The 19783-nt window shown below is 46.6% G+C and overlaps 1 protein-coding gene across 1 annotated transcript in view; it reads left to right on the plus strand.

Annotated features, from left to right (window-relative positions):
- The first annotated feature begins 228 nt into the window (after window positions 1–228).
- The window catches only part of LOC144502064 (beta-2-glycoprotein 1-like), a 46300-nt gene continuing 26745 nt past the window's right edge, over window positions 229–19783 (plus strand). Inside the window, exons 1-3 of the mRNA XM_078226071.1 lie at window positions 229–381; window positions 12876–13049; window positions 14909–15005. Of these exons, the coding sequence (XP_078082197.1) occupies window positions 315–381; window positions 12876–13049; window positions 14909–15005 (338 nt within the window). The 5' untranslated portion in view covers window positions 229–314. The remainder of the gene's footprint in view (window positions 382–12875; window positions 13050–14908; window positions 15006–19783) is intronic.

Here is a 19783-nt window from a genome sequence, read left to right on the forward strand (position 1 = left end):
TTTGACTGACCATGTGAATGTTCTGAGAGAGCTCGGACATTCAGATCGCAACACTCAAACTTCCAAAGCTGCCCCCTCTCTGCTCTGGGGTGTGTGCGGATTGAGAAATACCCAAATCAGAAGTTTCACAATGTCATCCAGAGGTGATTTGCATTTTTACATTTCCACGGTCAGTAACCTATTTCTCTATTGGTTTAATCGAGTGTTTGGGATAGAAACAACCCCTCTGATCACGTCAGATTTCCAGAGCATTGGGATCCAGCTGCAAGAACAACCGTTCGTTTTGTGGCCTCTACATTTCAGCTTTCGCGAAAATGATTACCAAATATTTCCTCCTTGCTTTGGTTTATCAACTGTGTTTTTGTGAATATGTTTCAGCAGGTAAAAACTTTAATGAACTTTCTGCCCTCCCTTTTCTCTCAATTTCTCTTTCTGATTCTCTCCAGAGGGCGCAGAGTCCTTGCTGTATTCTGTCTGGGACAAGTACCTGACCAAATTGACCATCAGTTGTGTGGGAGCGTAGCTAGTGAGTACCAATCAGTCAGGATAGTTAAGGGTGGCACAGTGATAGCTTTGCTGCCTCACTGCGCCAGGGAGCCGGGTTCAATTCCATTCTTGGGTGACTATCTGTGTGGGGTTTGCACGTTCTCTCCGTGTCTGTGTGGATTTCCTCTGGGTGCCCCAGTTTCCTCCCACAGTCCAAAGATGTGCAGGTTAGGTGGACTGGCCATGCTAAATTGCCCCTTAGTGTCCAAAGATGTGTGGGTAAGCGGGATTAGCCTTGGTAAATGTGTGGGATTACAGGGATAGGGTGGGGGAGAGGGCCTGGGAAAGATACTCTCTGTAAGTGCAGACGCTTTGGGCCAAATGGCCTCTGCTGTACTGTAGGGATTCTATTCGATGATAATGGTCTGCATCGTAGCTGTGCTGAGTCCTGTCCTCATTCAATCTCTGCTCATGCATGGTACCAATTAGATAATGATCAAGTCCAAGGACACTCAGACTAACTTTGATTTGATTTGATTTATTATTGTCACATGTATTAGTACACAGTGAAAAGTATTGTTTCTTGCGCACTATACAGACAGAGCATACTGTTCATACAGAAGGAAAGGAGAGAGTGCAGAATGTAGTGTTACAGTCATAGCTAAGGTGTAGAGAAAGATCAACTTAATGCGAGGTAAGTCCATTCAAAAGTCTGATGGCAGCAGGGAAGAAGCTGTTCTTGAGTTGGTTGGTACGTGGCCTCAGACTTTGGGATCTTTTTCCCGAAGGAAGAAGGTGGAAGAGAGAATGTCCGGGGTGCGTGGGGTCTTTAATTATGCTGGCCGCTTTTCTGAGGCAGCGGGAAGTGTAGACAGTGTCAATGGATGGCAGGCTGGTTTGCGTGATGGACTGGGCTTCATTCACAACTCTTTGTAGTTCCTTGTAACTCCCTCCACTGTTACTCTGTCGAAGAACAGCTAATTCAAGTGCTGTCCATACACAAGATTGAAGTTGGGACCTTGTTGTTCTGCATGGCTCAGACGTTGTTTAACTGGAGGCGGCACAGTGGTTAGCACTGCTGCCTCACAGCGCCAGGGACCCGGGTTCAATTCCCGGCTCGGGTCACTGTCTGTGTGGAGTCTGCACGTTCTCCCCATGTCTGCGTGGGTTTCCTCCGGGTGCTCCGGTTTCCTCCCACAGTCCGAAACACGTGCTGGTTAGGGTGCATTGGCCCGTGCTAAATTCTCCCTCAGTGTAACCCGAACAGGTGCCGGAGTGTGGCGACTAGGGGATTTTCACAGTAACTTCATTGCAGTGTTAATGTAAACCTTACTTGTGACACTAATAAATAAACTTTTACTTTAAACCCCCAGCACTTTGGGAAACTGATCCCTTAAAGTTTCATTATTTTTAGAGCTTTTTATTGGCTAATAAAAAAAGACATTACTTTTATCCTTTATACCTTCAGCATCACATACCATTCCCGTGGAACAGGTTCAGGAGGAAGCCATTTAGCAGTTGGAGCCTGATCTGCCACTCAATGTGATTATGGTTGATCTGCAACCTAACTCCATGAACCCAACTCCATCCCAAATCTCTTAATCCCTTTCATTTTATAATGAACAGCTGATCTAGTAACAGCTACCACTTGCAGAAGAGAGTTGCAAACCTCTGCCTCCCTTTGCCCGTGCTGTTTCCTAACTTAATTCTCACTGTTTCCTAACTTAATTCCTGAAAGGCCTGGCTCCAATTTTTAGGCTTGTTCCCCCAGTCCCAGTCTCTCCGACCAGCAGAAGTAGTTTCTCTCGATCTATCCTATGAATTCCTCAGCCAATGTTCTGGGGAGCCGGGTTCGAATCCCACCACAGCAGATGGTGGAATTTGAATTCAATAAAAGATATCGGGAATTAAGAATCTACTGACGATCGTGAAACTACTGCCGATTGTTGGTTGGAAAAACCCATTTGGTTCACTGATGTCCTTTAGTCAGGGAAATCTGCTGTCCTTACCTGGTCTGGCCTACATGTGACCCCAGAGAATGTGGTTGACTCTCAACTGCCCTCTGAAATGGCTGCACCAGATGCTCAGGTCACGGACAATTAGGGATGGGGAACAAATGTTGGCCCAGCCGGCAACACTCATGTCCCACAAATGAAGAAAGAAATCTTGAGAACTTCAATCAGATTATTCTTTCGTGTTCTAAATACCAGGGAACACAACCACAGTTTGTGTAATCTCTACTTTTAAGTTAATCTTTACAGTCCAGTTATCATTCTAATAAATTTATGCTGCCTTCCTCTAAAGCCAATATATATCCTTCCAAAGGTGTGGTGCCCAGAGCTGCTTCCATGGGTTGCCTAACCAGCACTTCATACAACTGAAGCAAGGTTACCAACCCCTTGTATTCTTCAAAGAATCATAGAATCCCTACAGTGCAGAAGAAGGCCATTCGGCCCATTGAGTCTGCACCGACAACAATGCCACCCAGGCCCTATCCCCGTATCCCATGTATTTACCCTGCTAATGCCCCTGACACTAAGGGTCAATTTAGCATGGCCAATCCACCTGACCCACACATCTTTGGAGTGTGGGAGGAAATCGGAGCACTCGGAAGGTAACCCACCGCAGACACGGGGAGAACGTGCAAACTCCGCACAGGCAGTGACCCGAGGCCGGAATTGAACTCGGGTCCCTGGCGCTGTGAGGCAGCAGCGCTAACCACCGTGCCACCGTGCCGCCCCTTGTCAACGGCCAGCATTCGATCATCCTTTTGATTATATCCTGCACCAGTTTATGACATTTAGTCATTTATCCGCCTGGACCACAAGTCTCTTTCTCCATTTTGCCTCTACAATTTCTCACTTTTCACCATGTAGGGTGATCAAGGCTTTTATATATAGTCCAAAGTGGATGATTTAACACTGAAGTTATTTTGTCTATTCACTTAATCTATAAATATCTCTGTAATTTTTTGCTTCCAACTCTCTCTCTCAACCTTCCCACATCCTGATATTGCATAGGTCAGACTTTTGTCTGTTTCTGTAGCTAATTATTTCTGGAACAGGTTGCTAGCCTGTCGCCAGAGGCATTACACAACTCATACTCACAAACAAACTAAGGGGCAATTTAGCATGGCCAATAAACCTAACCCGCACATCTTTGGACTGTGGGAGGAATCCCGGAGCACCCGGAGGAAACCCACGCAGACACGGGGAGAATGTGCAAACTCCACACAGACAGTCACCCTAGGCTGGAATTGAACCCGGGTCCCTGGCGCTGAGAGGCAGCAGTGCTAACCATTGTGCCGCTGTGCCACCCTTGCTTCCATCTACACTGCTTAGAATACTGCCTATCTTTGTGTCATCAGCAAACTTGGATATGTGGCTTTCAACCCATCATTTAATTGATGAATAAATTCAGTTGAAGCTGCAACACAGCATGTGGAAATCAGCGAGTCACATTCTACCAATTTGAGTATCTGCCCATTACTCCGACTCTCTGTCTCCTGCTTTTCAAACAATTTGCTAACCAAGCGGGAATAGACTGGCAGGATGACAGGTATCTAGTCGGGGCCCTTTGTAAACTGACATTGGGAAATGTGCTGTGAATCGTAATCCAAACCCTCTTCCCAATGGGCTGGGCGAATATTGAGAACTCTCTCGGGGCAGGGCAAGCGAATCTTAAAACTATTTAGTTTCCTTTGTTGGGCTGTACTCACACAACCGGGAGAGGTGGTGATGCAAATCGAAAATGCATGAATTACATTCTTATTTTCTATCCCTGTGCACCATAGGATGTTTCCTATCTGGTTGCTGGCTGTTCTGTCACGATGTATTGCATGATATGATATATTATAATGTGCCCAACGAAAGAGATACTTGGGTAGAGGGAGTCCGAGAAAGGTTTGCTGGACTCCTGGAATTGTTTTATTGTTCTATAAAGGGAAAATTAGTAGACTGGGCCGTTACTCCCCGGAGTTTATAAAGCAAAGAAAGCACTTTGTACTTCATTCAAAAGCACTTCACAGCCAATGAAGTACTTTTGAAAGTTGTCACTGTTTTAATGCAGGAAATGCGGTGGCCAGTGAGTATAGCAAACTCCCAAAAACAGCAATGTGACAATGACTGGGTAATCTTGTGAGATTGGTTGAGGGATAATTATTGGCCAGCACACTGGGAATAACCACTGCCACTGGGATGGCACTGCTGCCTCACAGCACCAGGGCGCCGGGTTCAATTCCAGCCTTGGGTGACTGTCTGTGTGGAGTTTGCATGTTCTCCCCGTATCTGTGTGGGTTTCTTCCAGTTGCTCCAATTCCCTCCCACAGTCCAAAGATGTGCGGGCTAGGTGGATTGGCCATGCTAAGTTGCCCCTTAATGTCCCAAGATGTGTAGGTTAGGTGGATTAGCCGTGGTAAATGTGTGGGGTTATGGGAATAGGATAGAGGGGAGGCACCTGGGTGAGACACTCTTTCGGAGTTGGCGTAGACTCGATGGGCTGAATGGCCTCTTTCAGCACTGTATGGATTCTAACAGTCCTGCTCTTCCTCGGAATAGTGCCATGCGTTCTTTTACGTAAGTTAATGTTAAAGTTTATTTATTAGTCACAAGTAAGGCACGGTAGCACAGTGTTAGCACTACTGCTTTACAGCTCCAGGGACCTGGGTTCGATTCCTGGCTTGGGTCACTGTCTGTGTGGAGTTTGCACATTCTCCTCGTGTCTGCGTGGGTTTCCTCCGGGTGCTCCGGTTTCCTCCCACAGTCCAAAGATGTGTGGGTTAGGTTGATTGGCCATGTTAAAATTGCCCCTTGGTGTCCTGAGATGCGTGGGTTAGAGGGATTAGTGGGTAAATGTGTAGGGATATGGGGGTAGGGCCTGGGTGGGATTGTGGTCGGTGCAGACTTGATGGGCCCAATGGCCTCTTTCTGCACTGTAGGGTCCCTTTAATTTCTATGATTTCTAAGGCTTACATTAACACTGCAGTGAAGTTACTGTGAAATTCCCCAGGTCGCCACATTCTGGCGCCTGTTCAGGTCAATGCACCTAACCAGCACGTCTTTCTGACTGTGGGAGGAAACCGGAGCTCCTGGAGGAAACCCACGCAGACACGGGAGAATGTGCAAACTCCACACAGACAGTGACCCAAGCCGGGAATCGAACCCGGGTCCCTGGCACTGTGAAGCAGCAGTGCTAACCACTGCGCTACCGTGCTGCCCATCCACTCAAACAGGCAGGTGAGACCTTGGTTTAACATCTGATCTGAAAGATAGCACCGCTGACAGTGTAGCACTCCTTTAGTACTGCACTGGAGTGCCCGCCTTGATTGTGCTTGAGCTTTGCACTAGGACTAGAACCAGGAACCTTCTGACTCAGAGACACAGCCAAAAGAGAACATAGAAAACCTACATGGAGCTTGATGTTGAAGGGAGAGTGTTTCTCCTGGCTGATGAATCTAAAACTAACAGTCATAGTTTCGGGATAAGATGGGGAGGAGGAGAATTATTTTCATTCGAAGAGTTGTGAACCTTTGGAATTGTCTGCCTCACCCACGCTGTAGGTGCTCAGTCATTAAATAAACTCAAATCAGAGATCAACATCAGAGATCACAGCGCCAGGGACCCAGGTTCAATTCCGGCCTCGGGTCACTGTCTGTGTGGAGTTTGCACATTCTCCCCCATGTCTGCGTGGGTTTCCTCCGGGTCCTCCAGTTTCCTCCCACATTCCAAAGATGTGCAGGTTAGGTTGATTGGCCATGATAAATTAACCCTAGTGTCAGGGGGATTAGCAGGGTAAATCTGAGGGGTTACGGGAATAGGCTCTGGGTGGAAATGTGATCGGTGCAGACTCGATGGGCTGAATGGCCTTCTTCTGCACTGTAGGGATTCTATGATTCTATGACATATTTTTGGATCTTAAGAACACTAAGGGATATGAGAATAGCGTGGTAAGGTTAGGTGCATTGGCCATGCTAAATTCTCCCTCAGTGTACCCGAGCAGATGCCGGAGTGTGGTGACCGGGGGATTTTCACAGTAACTTCATTGCAGTGTTACTATAAGCCTACTTGCGACAATAATAAATAAACTCAAACTTGAAGTGTAGCTGAGATAGAAGTTTGGTCATTATCTTATAGATCAAGAGGTCAAATGGTCTTCTGCCTTCTCCTGTTCCTTCTGTTCTTATGTCCTATTTTAACAAGTGTAAACGGAAGCTTTGCCAATTGTAGAGATTTGTCCCTGGAACTGGAATTGTCAATGAAACAGATTGCCATTCCAATGCATTGCACTAACTCACCTGTTTTGTTTTAGCAATCACAAACAGAACCCAAAATGAACAAGCAGAACTCCTTCAAAGGTCAGCCTGTCCTTGTGACATTTATTGGTAAATGTTAAAACATGTAAAAGGTCAAATTGAAGCAGATATTCCGCTGTTTGCAAATTTATTTTTGCAATGAAAGGATTTGAAAATGCAGATGAAGTTCAGCACCAAATCCCAGCAGAGTAAAGATCCTCGGAACAGGAACGAGTTTTCTTGTCCCCGGACACTGGGATTTCTTTAATAATTTCCTTATTGCTGCTAAAATGTCAGTGCAATGTGAGGGACTAAGAATGTAAATAATGGAAAAAGATAATCATGGAGAGAAATTAATCCAAAAATAAAGGGAAGCCATAATGAGAGAATGATAGGGAAACAGGGAGAGAGAAATGGAAGCGGGAATCAAATAAACCACGGAATCATAGAATCATACAACCCAGAAGAGCCCCTTCAGCCCATCGAGTCCGCACTGATATATTAGAAACACCTGAACTCCCACCTAATCCCATCTGCCAGCACTTGGCCCATAGCCCTGAATGTTATGATGTGCCAAGTGCTCACCCAGATACATTTTAAAGGAGGTGAGGCATCCCGCCTCTACCACCCTCCCAGGCAGCACATTCCAGGCCGTCACCACCTTCTGGGTAAAAAATATTTTCCTCACATCCCCCCTAAACCTCCTGCCCCTCACCTTGAACCTATGTCCCCTCGTGACTGACCCTTCAACTAAGGGGAACAGCTGTTCCTTATCCACTCCATAGGTAACACAGTGGTTGGCACTGTTACCTCACAGCGTCAAGGACCCGGGTTTAATTCCCAGCTTGGGTCACTGTCTGTGCGGAGTCTGCACGTTCTCTCTGTGTCTGCGCGGGTTTCCTCCGGGCACTCCGGTTTCCTCCCACAGTCCGAAAGATGCGCTGGTTAGGTGCATTGGCCATGATAAATTCTCCCTCAGTGTACCTGAATGGGTGCCGGAATGTGGCAACTCGGGAATTTTCACAGTAACCTCATTGCAGTGTTAATGTAAGCCTATTTGTGACCATAAATAAACTGTCCTTTCTGCCCATGTCCTTTATAATCTTGTACACCTCGATCAGGTCGCCCCTCAGTCTTCTCTGCTCCAGCAAAAACAACCCAAGCCTACCCAACCTCTCTTCATAGCTTAAATGTTCCATTCCATGCAGAATCCTGATGAATCTCCTCTGTGCTCCCTCCAGTGCAATCACACCCTTCCGATAATGTGGTGACCAGAACCGCACACAGCACTCTCATTGTGGTCTCACCGAAGTTTTATGCAATTCCAACATGACTTCCCTGCTTTTGTAATCGATGCCTCGATTGATAAAGGCAAGTGTCCCATATGCCTTTCTCACCACCTTACTAACATGCCCTCGTGCCTTCAGAGATCTGTGGACAAACACGCCAAGGTCCCTTTGTTCCACAGAACTTCCTAGTGTCCTACCATTCATTGCGTTCTTCCTTGTCAAGTTACTCCTTCCAAAGTGTATCACCTCACACTTTTCAGGACTAAATTCCATCTGCCACTTATCTGCCCATTTGACCAATCCGTCTATATCTTATTGTAACCCAAGACACTCTGTCTCACTGTTAACCACCCGGCCAATCTTTGTGTCATCTGCAAACTTACTAATCCTACCCCCCACATAGTCATTAATGTCATTTATATAAATGGTGAATAATAGGGGACCCAACACAGATCCCTGTGGTGCGCCACTGGACACTGACTTCCAGTCACTAAAGCAGCCTTCTGTCATCACCCTCTGTCTCCTACAACTGAACCAATTTTGAATCCACTTTATCAAACTACCCTGTATCCCATGTGAATTTACCTTCTTTACATGTCTTCCATGTGGGACCTTGTCAAAGGCTTTGCTGAAATCCATATAAACTACATCGACTGCACGACCCTCATCTACACACCTGGTCACCTCTTCAAAAAATTAAATCAAATTTGTTAGGCATGACCTCCCTCTGATGAAGCCATGCTGATTATCCCTGATCAAGCTTTGCCTCTCCAAATGGAGGTAGATGTTCTCCTTCAGAAGTTTCTCTGATAGTTTCCCTACCACTGACGTGAGACTCACTGGTTGGTAGTTTCCTGGTTTATCTCTACAACCCTTCTTAAAGGGCAGAACCACTTTAGCTGTTCTCCAGTCCTCTGGCATCTCTCCCGTGGCCAGAGAGGAAGTGAAAATTTGGGTCAGAGCCCCTGCAATCTCTTCCCTTGCCTCCCACAGCAGTCAAGGGCAACAAATAATCAGTGTTGGAGAGAGAAAAGAGAAAGAAAGAAAGATAAACGACAAAAATGGCTTACACCTGATCGTAATTCTTATGATCTTATGAAAAACTAGAACCAGAGGGCACAACCCCAGGCTAAAGGGACGATCCTTTAAAACAGAGATGAGGAGGAATTTCTTCAGCCAGAGAGTGGTGAATCTGTGAAACTCTTTGCCGCAGAAGGCTGTGGAGGCCAGGTCATTGAGTGTCTTTAAGACAGAGATAGATAGGTTCTTGATTAATAAGGCAATCAGGGGTTATGGGGAAAAGGCAGGAGAATGGGGATGAGAAAAATATCAGCCATGATTGAGCAGACTCGATGGGCCGAGTGGCCTAATTCTGTTTGTATATCTTATGGTCTTATGGTCTTGTGGTCTAAATGCAAATGGAAAATCTGAACAGAGTAGCTCATGAATTTTTAATCATTGGTCTTGGTTTCATGAACCTAAGGACATAAAGAGTGCACCATTCAGCTCCTCAAGCCAGCTTCACGCTTCAACACGACCACGGCCAAATTTCCCCATCAACTCCACTTTCCTGCACTATTCCACGTTGCTCGATTCGCTATCAATCTCAGTCTTGAATAAACTCAACAACTGGCTGAGCAAGCACAGCCCACTGGCGTAGAGAATTCCAAAGATTAGAAGAAGTGAAGAGATTTCTCTTCATACCAGCATTAAATGGCTGATCCTTTATCCTGACTTCACATTCGGAGCACAAATGATCTCTTATTGAAACTCGCTTTCATTACATTCACAGCCCAATAATCTAGATATTCAGATATTCCAGTTTACTTCACTGGTGTAGCTGTGAGATTAGGGGTGCCTCGGTCATCCTACTTGAGTTGACCCATCAAGACTTTGTTCCATTCACAGCTGTCTGAAATCCGAGGAAGTGGGTGGACACCTGCAAATCCTCATGCAATCACTTCCCAATGAGGGAAAAGGACAAGGACTTCCTGATGAGGCATATTAAATAAAAAATGGAGGGAAAATGAATGTGCAGAGATCACTGTGTCCAAAAGGAAGAGTAGTGAGTCAGCTTTTAGCCAGTGGTTGGAATGCAATTATGATGTGGAGATGCCGGCCTTGGACTGGGGTAGGCACAGTAAGAAGTCTCACAACACCAGGTTAAAGTTCAACAGGTTTATTTGGTAGCACGAGCTTTCGGAGCGTTGCTCCTTCTTCAGGTGAGTGAAGAGTTGGGTTCACAAACAGGGCATACGTAGACACAGACTCAATTTACAAGATAATGGTTGGAATGCGAGTCTTTACAGGTGCACACAATGCGAGTGGAGAGAGGGTTAAGCACAGGTTAAAGAGGTGTGAATTGTCTCCAGCCAGGACAGTTAGTGAGATTTTGCAAGCCCAGGCAAGTTATGGGGGGTTACAGATAGTGTGACATGAACCCAAGGTCCTGGTTGAGGCCGTCCTCATGTGTGTGGAACTTGGCAGTTCTTGCTTGGCGATTCTGCGTTGTCGTGTGTCGTGAAGGCAGCCTTGGAGAACACTTACCCGAAGATCAGAGGCTGCATGCCCTTGACTGCTGAAGTGTTCCCCGACAGGAAGGGAACACTCCTGCTTGGTGATTGTCGAGCAGTGTCCATTCATCTGTTGTCATAGTGTCTGCATGGTCTCCCCAATGTACCATGCCTCGGGACATTCTTTCCTGCAGCGTATCAGGTAGACAACGTTGGCCGAGTTGCAAGAATATGTACCGTATACCTGGTGGATGGTTTTCTCATGTGAGATGATGGCATTTGTGTCGATGATCTGGCACGTCTTGCAGAGGTTGCTGTGGCAGGGTTGTGTGGTGTTGTGGTCACTGTTCTCCTGAAGGTTGGGTAGTTTGCTGCGGACAATGGTCTGTTTGAGGTTGTGCGGTTGTTTGAAGGCAAGAAGTGGGAGTGTGGGGATGGCCTTGGCGAGATGTTCGTCTTCATCGATGACATGTTGAAGGCTCCGGAGAAGATGTCAGCAATTAATCAGGGCAGAATGAATGTCGGGGTCCAAGACTTTATACAACTCAACTGGCAGCATTCCCACTTCTGAGTTAGTGTGGGGTCGGTATGAGGTAGGGGATGGAGTTGTTGATGTGTGGTGGGGGGCAGTGGGGGTTGGTGTATGGTGGGGAATTGATGTGTGGTGAGGGTGCTGGTGGATTTTGGTGTCTGGTGTGTGGGTGATTGTTGCTGAGGACACTTCCACTCTGGGACCTGAGCACATAACCTTGGCTGATGCTGTTATGTATTCTTGAGGGAATATTACACCCTTGGAAGTGTCTTCCTTTGGACAGGATTCTAAACTAAGGGAGAAACAGAGTGAGGTGACGGAATACCTGAGTTTTTGCATGAAAAGGGTAAGGAAATACACTCAGTCAGAGTGGGTTGAAGCTACAAGATGAAGGGTTGAATCTCTTGACAAAGGCTGAAGTCCCACGGCTGGGGCCGAAAGCGGGAACTGACCCGACGCTACTGGGTGGTGGATCCCTGGGGGAGGCGTTTCAGTGGCAGCAACCAATTAGCATTGTCCAATTGTCCTCTGATGCGAGCAAAGTGCTCATGGGGCCAGAAGTGGAGCGGCCCTTAATTGGGCCCCATCGGGTGGTGTGTGGTGGGTGGGGAGTTGGGGTGTTGTGGGAGTTGGTGTGTGGGGGCCTGGGGGGAGGGCTGATGTTTGGTGCTCGGGTGTTGGTGTGTGGTGGAGGCGTTAATGGGCATTTGGTGGGGGTTGAGGGATTGATGTGTGATGAAGGGGGCTTGGTGTAAGGTAGGGGGTGGGATGGTTGATGTGTGGTGGGGGGCAGTGGGGATTGGTGTATGGTGGGGGATGGGGAATTGACGTGTGGTGGGGGTGATGGTGGATTCTGGTGTCTGGTGTGTGGGTGATTGTTGCAGGATGCATGGAAACATAGAAAATAGAAGCAGGATGAGGCCATTCAGCCCTTTGAGCCTGCTCTGCTAACTCATTATGATCAAGGCTGATCATCCAACTCCACAGCCAGATCCTGACTTCCCCCCATATTCTTTGATCCCTTTCACCTTAAGTGCTATATCTAACTGCTTCTTGAAAACACACAGGGTGTAATTTTACCATCCCGCCCACAGCGGGAATCGTAGCGGACAGGGGTGGGGACGGACTATGCAAATACCTGTTGACCTCGTGCGGGAATTCCTGGCCTTGGGGTGAGCGCGGCTGGAAAATCCGGCCCACAATGTTTTGGCCTCAACTACTTTCTCTGGTAGCGAATTCCACAGGCTGACCATTCTCTGGGCGAAAACATTTGCTGGAATTTTACCACCTCTCCTGCCCGAGGCTTGTAGAATCCCACCCCGAGGCCAACGGAGAATGCCCTTCTGCGAACCTCACCCGCCCTGACTCCGGTGGTAAAAGTCTGGCCATAGTCTTTGGGAATTGGGGTGATTGGGTGAGACTGTTGGACACAGGAGGCTAATTATTTTGGTAAGTATTGGGTAAGTGTTGGCCTATTGAAAATTCAAATGCCTTTTTATTAACTTTCTTTTCAAGATGAGAAATTTCTTTGTAGGCATTACCTACCTCTGCTGATGAAATGAGTTGAGTGGAGTCCATGTTGTTAAACGTGGCTGTTGGATGAATGAATGAAATGGACAGAATGGCCTTTCCCAATTCCATTTTTTCAACTTCCCTCCGTTGCAAATGTTGGGATGGGAATCCTGAAAGGCAGGGAAGAAATACATTGAAACAAATAAAAATATGTTGCACTGAAAATCACAGCGGCTTTCTCCCCTTGCCTCCAGCCTGCGGCAGACCACCACAAGTGAACAATGCCAATGTTATGAATGGAAAAAGGGTGTATGAACCTGGGGAAGAGGTGGTGTATTCCTGCCACTCTGGGTACAGAGGACTGGGTTTCAACAAGCTGATCTGCCCGAAGAATGGGGTCTGGAACCGACCCAAACTCAGGTGTGAACGTAAGTAATTCACAAATCCTGAGAAACCCGGAAGAACTACAACAAACGGTTTTAACTTCAACTCCCAACACCGAGTTCAACAACTTCAGATCAGAACCTCAGCTCCCATAATTCCCTGACAGCAGCTATTAGCAATGGTTCCGCTGTTTACACCTTCGCCAGACCCGTCTTTTGTTTCATTCTTGTCCTAATACCATCCACGTTGGCCTTTTGCCATCATTCCCTTTGTCATTTAATCCCTCCTGTCAACTGCCCCATCACAAGACTTAGAAAGACAGAATCTTAACAGTAGTGCAGGAGGAGGCCATTCAGCCCATCGACCCTGCACCAACAACAATCCCACCCAGACCCCCTATCTCCGTAGCCTCACGTATTTACCCTGCTAATCTCCCTGGCACTAAGGGCGGGATTGTCTGGCCACGCTCACCGCAAGACTGGAAAATCCCGTTCGAGGTCAACGGACCTTTGCAAGGTGCCTCCCCCCGCCTCCCACACCCCCTCCCCCGCCCCTTGAACACTATGATTCCCGGAACTGGCGGAACGGGAAAACTCCACCCATAGGATCAATTTAGCATGGCCAATCCACTTGACCCACATATTGTTCCCCTCCTTTTCCTTCATCTCTGCGCTTGCTTAAAACTGCTACCTCTCTAACCATTGCTAGTTCTGATGATCTGAATCACTAAACTCTCGAGTCACTGTCTGTGTGGAGTCTGCACGTTCTCCCCGTGTCTGCATGGGTTTCCGGTTTCCTCCCACATTCCAAAGATGTGCGGGTTAGGTTGATTGGCCGTGCTAAATTGTCACTCGATGGGCCAAATGGCCTCCTTCTGCATTGTTGGGATTCTATGGAAATGTATGAATATAAATGCACGACAGCAGCAATTGGGTTAGAGAATTAAATTCACAACTTAAAGTTAAAAAGATTTGACACAAAAACAGCGACTGACAGCAGTGAGTTGAAATATGTAATGGAGATGTGATCTAAACAGAACAAGCTTGGGTTAAGCTAAGTAACAGCAAAGGACTGATCACATTACTCAGCGTATATTAAAGACTGCTGAACAGCAGAAAGGTCATTGCAAAGTTTCTGTTGAGAAGAGAGAGGATTATTGTGCTACATTCAGGACAGTTTTCTCACTCAATATCCAATAATGAAGGGAACATTTCCCGGCCTGCTTCTGGAAGATCAGAGGGGCACATACATGTCCAATAAATATAGAAATCTTTGGGAAACAGGTGGCCAGGATAATTATTAAATTCACTGCAAAGACTGATAAAGAAAAGCTGAACATGGCATTTGGATGGTGCTTGGCTTGGTTGGCCCTGATGGGCGGGGGGGGGGTAGGTGCAGGGATAGGGGCTGGGAAGAAAGAGAATCGACCCCCCCCCCACTTCTTTGGACTGTGGGAGGAAACCGGAGCACCCGGAGGAAACCCATACAGACACAGGGAGAATGTGCAAACTCCACACAGACAGTGACCCAAGGCTGGAATGGAACATGGGTCCCTGGCACTGTGAGGCAGCAGTGCTAACCACTGTGCCACCGTGCTGTCCCCCCCAACCCCCAACCCCCACCCCCACTTTAGGCAAGCTTTAGAAGAGCCAACCTTGTGGTTTTTGAGGGTGCCAGTAAATTTGAGGGCCATAATATGTGTTAATAAAGTACATGAATAAGCATTGAAGACTCTAACAAAGCTTCAGCATTATGATAGGTAATTACCAGGGCATCTTGATTAAATTGCATACTCACATCTCGGGATCAACTCTTCTGCATGTGGTGAATAAATACATTGGTTGGCATTATGCAAAACAAAACATTTAAAATAATTCTGATTTAATATTTTTTTCCCTAAAAGCAAGATCTTGTCCTGTGCCAAAATTGCTGGATAATGGAGAAATGCATGCAACAGACTTCACGTTTGGGAAACAGGTTTACTACAATTGCAACGAAGGGTGAGTATTATTCAATGATTCTACAACAGCACCTGATATTTGATTTGATTTTGATTTGATTTATTATTGTCACATGTATTAACATACAGTGAAAAGTATTGTTTCTCGTGCGCTATACAGACAAAGCATACTGTTCATAGAGAAGGAAAGGAGAGAGTGCAGAATGTAGTGTTGCAGTCATAGCTAGGGTGTAGAGAAAGATCAACTTAGTGCGAGGTAGGTCCATTTAAAAGTCTGACAGCAGCCGGGAAGAAGCTGTTCTTGAGTCGATTGGTACGTGACCTCAGACTTTTGTATCTTTTTCCCGACGGAAGAAGGTGGAAAAGAGAATGTCCGGGGTGCATGGGGGTCCTTAATTAAGCTGGCAGCTTTGCCAAGGCAGCGGGAAGTGTAGGCAGAGTCAAACAGTTAAAAGATTGGTAACACTGGTTAAGTTTCCTTTTCTTCCGCATCATTTGCCCTCCCAAAGTCCTCTTTCAGACCCATGCCATTGTTCTTGACCAATCGAATGGCAGGAAGAGAATCAAAGTGGTCCTTTGACTTGAATCTTTTTGGAGAATCCATTTTAATGACATTATTGTTTCCCAACTTCTCTAGAAACAGAGTAAAACATTGCAAATACACTTAAATCCCCACTTTAATTGTGTATTTATTAAGTTGTAATAGTTCATTCATTTGAATCTTACTAAGAAGTTTCAAAACATTCAAGGGGGAATTCCCCGGTTTTCAGGCAAGGTACACACACCTGCTGGAAAGCTAGAGTGTTGTCCACTGGTATTGGCAGCGTCTGTCAGGTAGGATTCACCTACCTGAAAGATACAAAGGAGTTCACTTTGGGGAACCCGCCAGCCAGACCCGCTGTTCTAAGGTCACGGTGCCATTTTTAAAGAGCACCTCAATCTTCGTGCTCAGAGACAAGCCCCCCCCACAAAGAAAACTAAATGGTGTCCCCCCCACACTGACCAGGGAGGCACCACCAACCCCTCACCAAAGGGGAGCATCCACCCTCACCCACAAATAATGGATAACCACTCCCACCACAACACGTAGACATGAGGGTTACCCAACCCAACTCTCCTTTCCCCCTTAGTCCCCACTCAGACCCCCCTTCTCCCCCAGACCTCCACTCAAGCTCCCCTTTCACCCTCAGACCCTCCACTCAGGCCCCCTCCCCCTCAGATCCCAATGTTCATTTATTTCTTTTGAAGAAACCACAACTGTCAATCAGGCTTAGAATCTGTATAAACATTGAGGTTAGGAGCAAAGAAGGTACTTAAGATTCATTCAAGCGTGAAGTGAAATATAAGTGAAAACAGGTGACTGCAGCATGAGTAGAAATCTATTAAGCTGTCAATGGAAGCCTCTTTCAAAGCACTGCATATTGAAATTGATAGAGGTCAAAGGTTTCCAATGCAACTGAGAGGGTTTCAAAGGTTTCAGCTTGCAATGAAGCCTCAGAGACCTCAAATCTAAGCTGCATGAATACATTTGGGCTGAATGTACAGTTGTGCACAATGGAACCTTCCTCCCACCGGCCAGGTGAAATTGACATCTCCTCTCTGGAGAAGACTTCAAAGGGGTCTGCTCACACCTGCAGCTTCTGACAATCTCTGCTGCAGAATGGAGTGCTGCAATGATTTAAAATCCAGTCAGGTGACCACGGGACATTGAGGTTAAAGTGACCTGACCACTTCAGAATTCGCACATCTGACAAGCTGGAATGATGATGTTGATCACAGGCTGCCTGAAATCACCATTTTGCAGATGATCTTCAGGTCCGCCAGGGATAGAAGGGGCAGTCCAGCCATCTGACCCCCATCCCAGGGGAGAGTGGTGAGGTCAACCCCGTGCTGCCAGCCCAAGCCTACCCAACCCCCAGGACCCTTCATCTTCAGCCTGGCAGTGGCAGAGGGGCACTGGATTGACCTCCTTGACCCCCCCCCCCACGTTGGAACCCAAGGTGCAAGGTCAGGGTCTCAGTGCTAGGGTGCAGGAGGCACTGCACCATTGGCACTACCAAGGCACATGGCCTGAAGGGGGAACCTGAGTTTGGTTTGGAGGGGGAAGAGGAGGCCTAAGAGGGGGACCGAGGGGGAAGGGGTAGGTGGCGGGAGGGTCTGAGTGGGAGGGGGGCCTGATTGTGTGGTTTGATGGGGGAGTGGGGTTGAGTGGGGGGTTGGGTCGGATCACTCTCATACCTGCATGGTGTGGGGGTGGGGGGGAATGACCTGTGATTTGAGTGGGGGGGGGAAGATGCCCCTCTTTTCTGAGAGGTTGATGGTGCTCCCCTGGACCCTCAAAACCCAGCACACTGTGTCCATGCTGGTGATTACCATCACCAAAGCCCGTCTGGTACAGTCCCTGCTGGGGGGGTGGGCAGGTGAATGGTAGGGGGCTGGTAAATGGGCCGTCAAACCCGCTAACTATGTTACAGTTACTGGGTTTGCATTATTATTGGGTTGCCCGCCTCTCCGGGCGGGAGCCCGGTCGGGGCTGGTGAGTTGGATCGGGTGAATTCCGATAGCCTTCACGCCTGGCAGGAATCCTGATTCTTGGCCAACGGGCATCAGGATTCCCGTCGGTAGTATGACAAGTTTGGAGAATTCCCCCCCTCAATTCCTGATTCGAAACTAGAAATTCACCAGTAAGATTATTTTGCTTCCCTACTTTGAATACCAGCAATTCCAGCAAATGTTGAATTTTCAGATAAATGCGTTACAAGACAGGGAAATATTGAAGCAGTGAAAATACATCAGTCAACATGTAATTGAGACGCACAAATAGATGTACCGAGATCGCTTTTCATACTATTTAGGATTATATTATAATTTAGTAGAGAACTGAAATAAAAGGGCACAGGGTAATGTTCAAAGTTTTAAAGTCCTGATTTGTATAATTAGAAACCTAGAAACCCTACAGTGCAGTCCACTCACCTGATCATGGAGCAGCACTCCGAAAGCTTGTGATACTAAATAAACCTGTTGGACTTTAACCTGGTGTTGTGAGACTTCTTACTGTACCATGTAGAAGGAGGCCATTCGGCCCATTGAGCCTAACAACAATCCCAACCAGGCCTGATTCCCGCAACCCCACATATTTACCCCACTAATCCCTTTAACCTACGCAACCTGGGACACTTAGGGGCAATTTAGCATGTCCAATGCACCTAACCCGCACTTCTTTGTGACTGTGGGAGGAAACCCACACAGACACGGGGAGAACGTGCAAACTCCGCACAGACAGTGACCCAAGCAGGGAGTTGAACCCAGGTCCATGGAGCTGTGAGGCAGCAGGGCTAACCACTGTGCCACTGTTCCACCCTGCACGTACTATACAGTACATTAAATACTAGCAAAGGTAGATAGATACACAGTGATGCTATGTTATGATGCCATTAGATTCCCAGTTTATAATCCCCAATCGATTATACAAGCTGCTGGCCTTCAGATAGATATTAGGAAATCCTAGATATATTTCTGTCTTGATGTTTAAATATACGACCATGTCATTTTCATTGGAACAGTTCATTGAGAAGAAGGCAAACAGTGCACATTTGGGAATAAATTAACAATGCACAAACTAAAATTTGAACAACTTAAACATTAGAATTCTGATTTATACACTTTAACAGTCTGGCAGTTTCCCACACCACCCTAAATGCCACTGAGATATATCTGCACAGTCACTTGTGTGTCTTTCCTAACTCTCACCAGTCTTATGGCACATTTCTGCTTAAATATCCATCGAACATTACAATAGAAACAGAAGCCATTTAGTCCATCTTTCTGCACAGATTCTCAGCAAGATTGCCTTTTAAAAATCTCATTATCCTGCTATTGTCTGCAATTCTATTGGCCACACTGTACTTTTCCTAATACGTCATCTTTCTAAGAGTTTCGGGAAGAGGGGGATCCCGGGAAAGGGGCTGGGCTGTTCTTGCATTCCCATTACCAGTAGATTTCATAGAGACATTCACATCATGGGACTGATACAATCCAATGTGTATTATATGGCATTATGCACTTATCCAGTAAATACATTTAATTCTTGGTCATTCTTGTGGAAGTGCTGGGAAATATTTGCATGTGTTCCAGCACTTTTTTGTTCCCCACTATCATTATCTTTTTGTTTTAAAAGTGTTACCTGGACCTGCAGCATCAGTGCAATGTGAAATTGCTTTGCACTGGTGCTTATAAGCTGAAGCATGAATTCTGGACTTGGATGCCACTCTGATTATGTAACCAAGTGAGAGCAGCTCCTTGGTTGTATTTAGAATTGCAGTAGTATGAAGCAAAGCCACTTTGCAATGATGCTATAGTTGTAGCATAAATATAACCTCAGTACTGTGACGATACTGTGCCTTTAAGAAATGTATTTGTGCCACATTTCTTGTGCAGTTTTTTTTAGCAATTCCTTCTATAATCGATGCTGCTTTGTCTATAGCCACCTTCCCCTGTTGTTGCTGCAGCAGCATAATTGATCCTAATTGCTAGAATATTTGTTTTAATCTGGACAAATGCAGGGCTTTTATGTCAGTGTTTTCCTCAGGGATTTTTCAGAGTAGTGGTTGATTGGGGGTTTGGCAGGAAAGGTCATGTGACTGGGAGGGGCTAGGCACATAGAGAGAAACACAGTTCAGTTGATGTTTGGGACCTGGAGAGAGAAGTAGGCGTTTCTCTCTCTGGAGATTGGAAACTGGGATCTGCCAGAAAATAGATCTCTTTCTCTGAAGTTCTGCTGCTTGAAGGTAGATCTTTCTCTGGGAACTGTTATATGGA

This window comes from Mustelus asterias, chromosome 12 (assembly GCF_964213995.1).
Source record: "Mustelus asterias chromosome 12, sMusAst1.hap1.1, whole genome shotgun sequence".
Taxonomy (NCBI): Eukaryota; Metazoa; Chordata; class Chondrichthyes; order Carcharhiniformes; family Triakidae; genus Mustelus; species Mustelus asterias.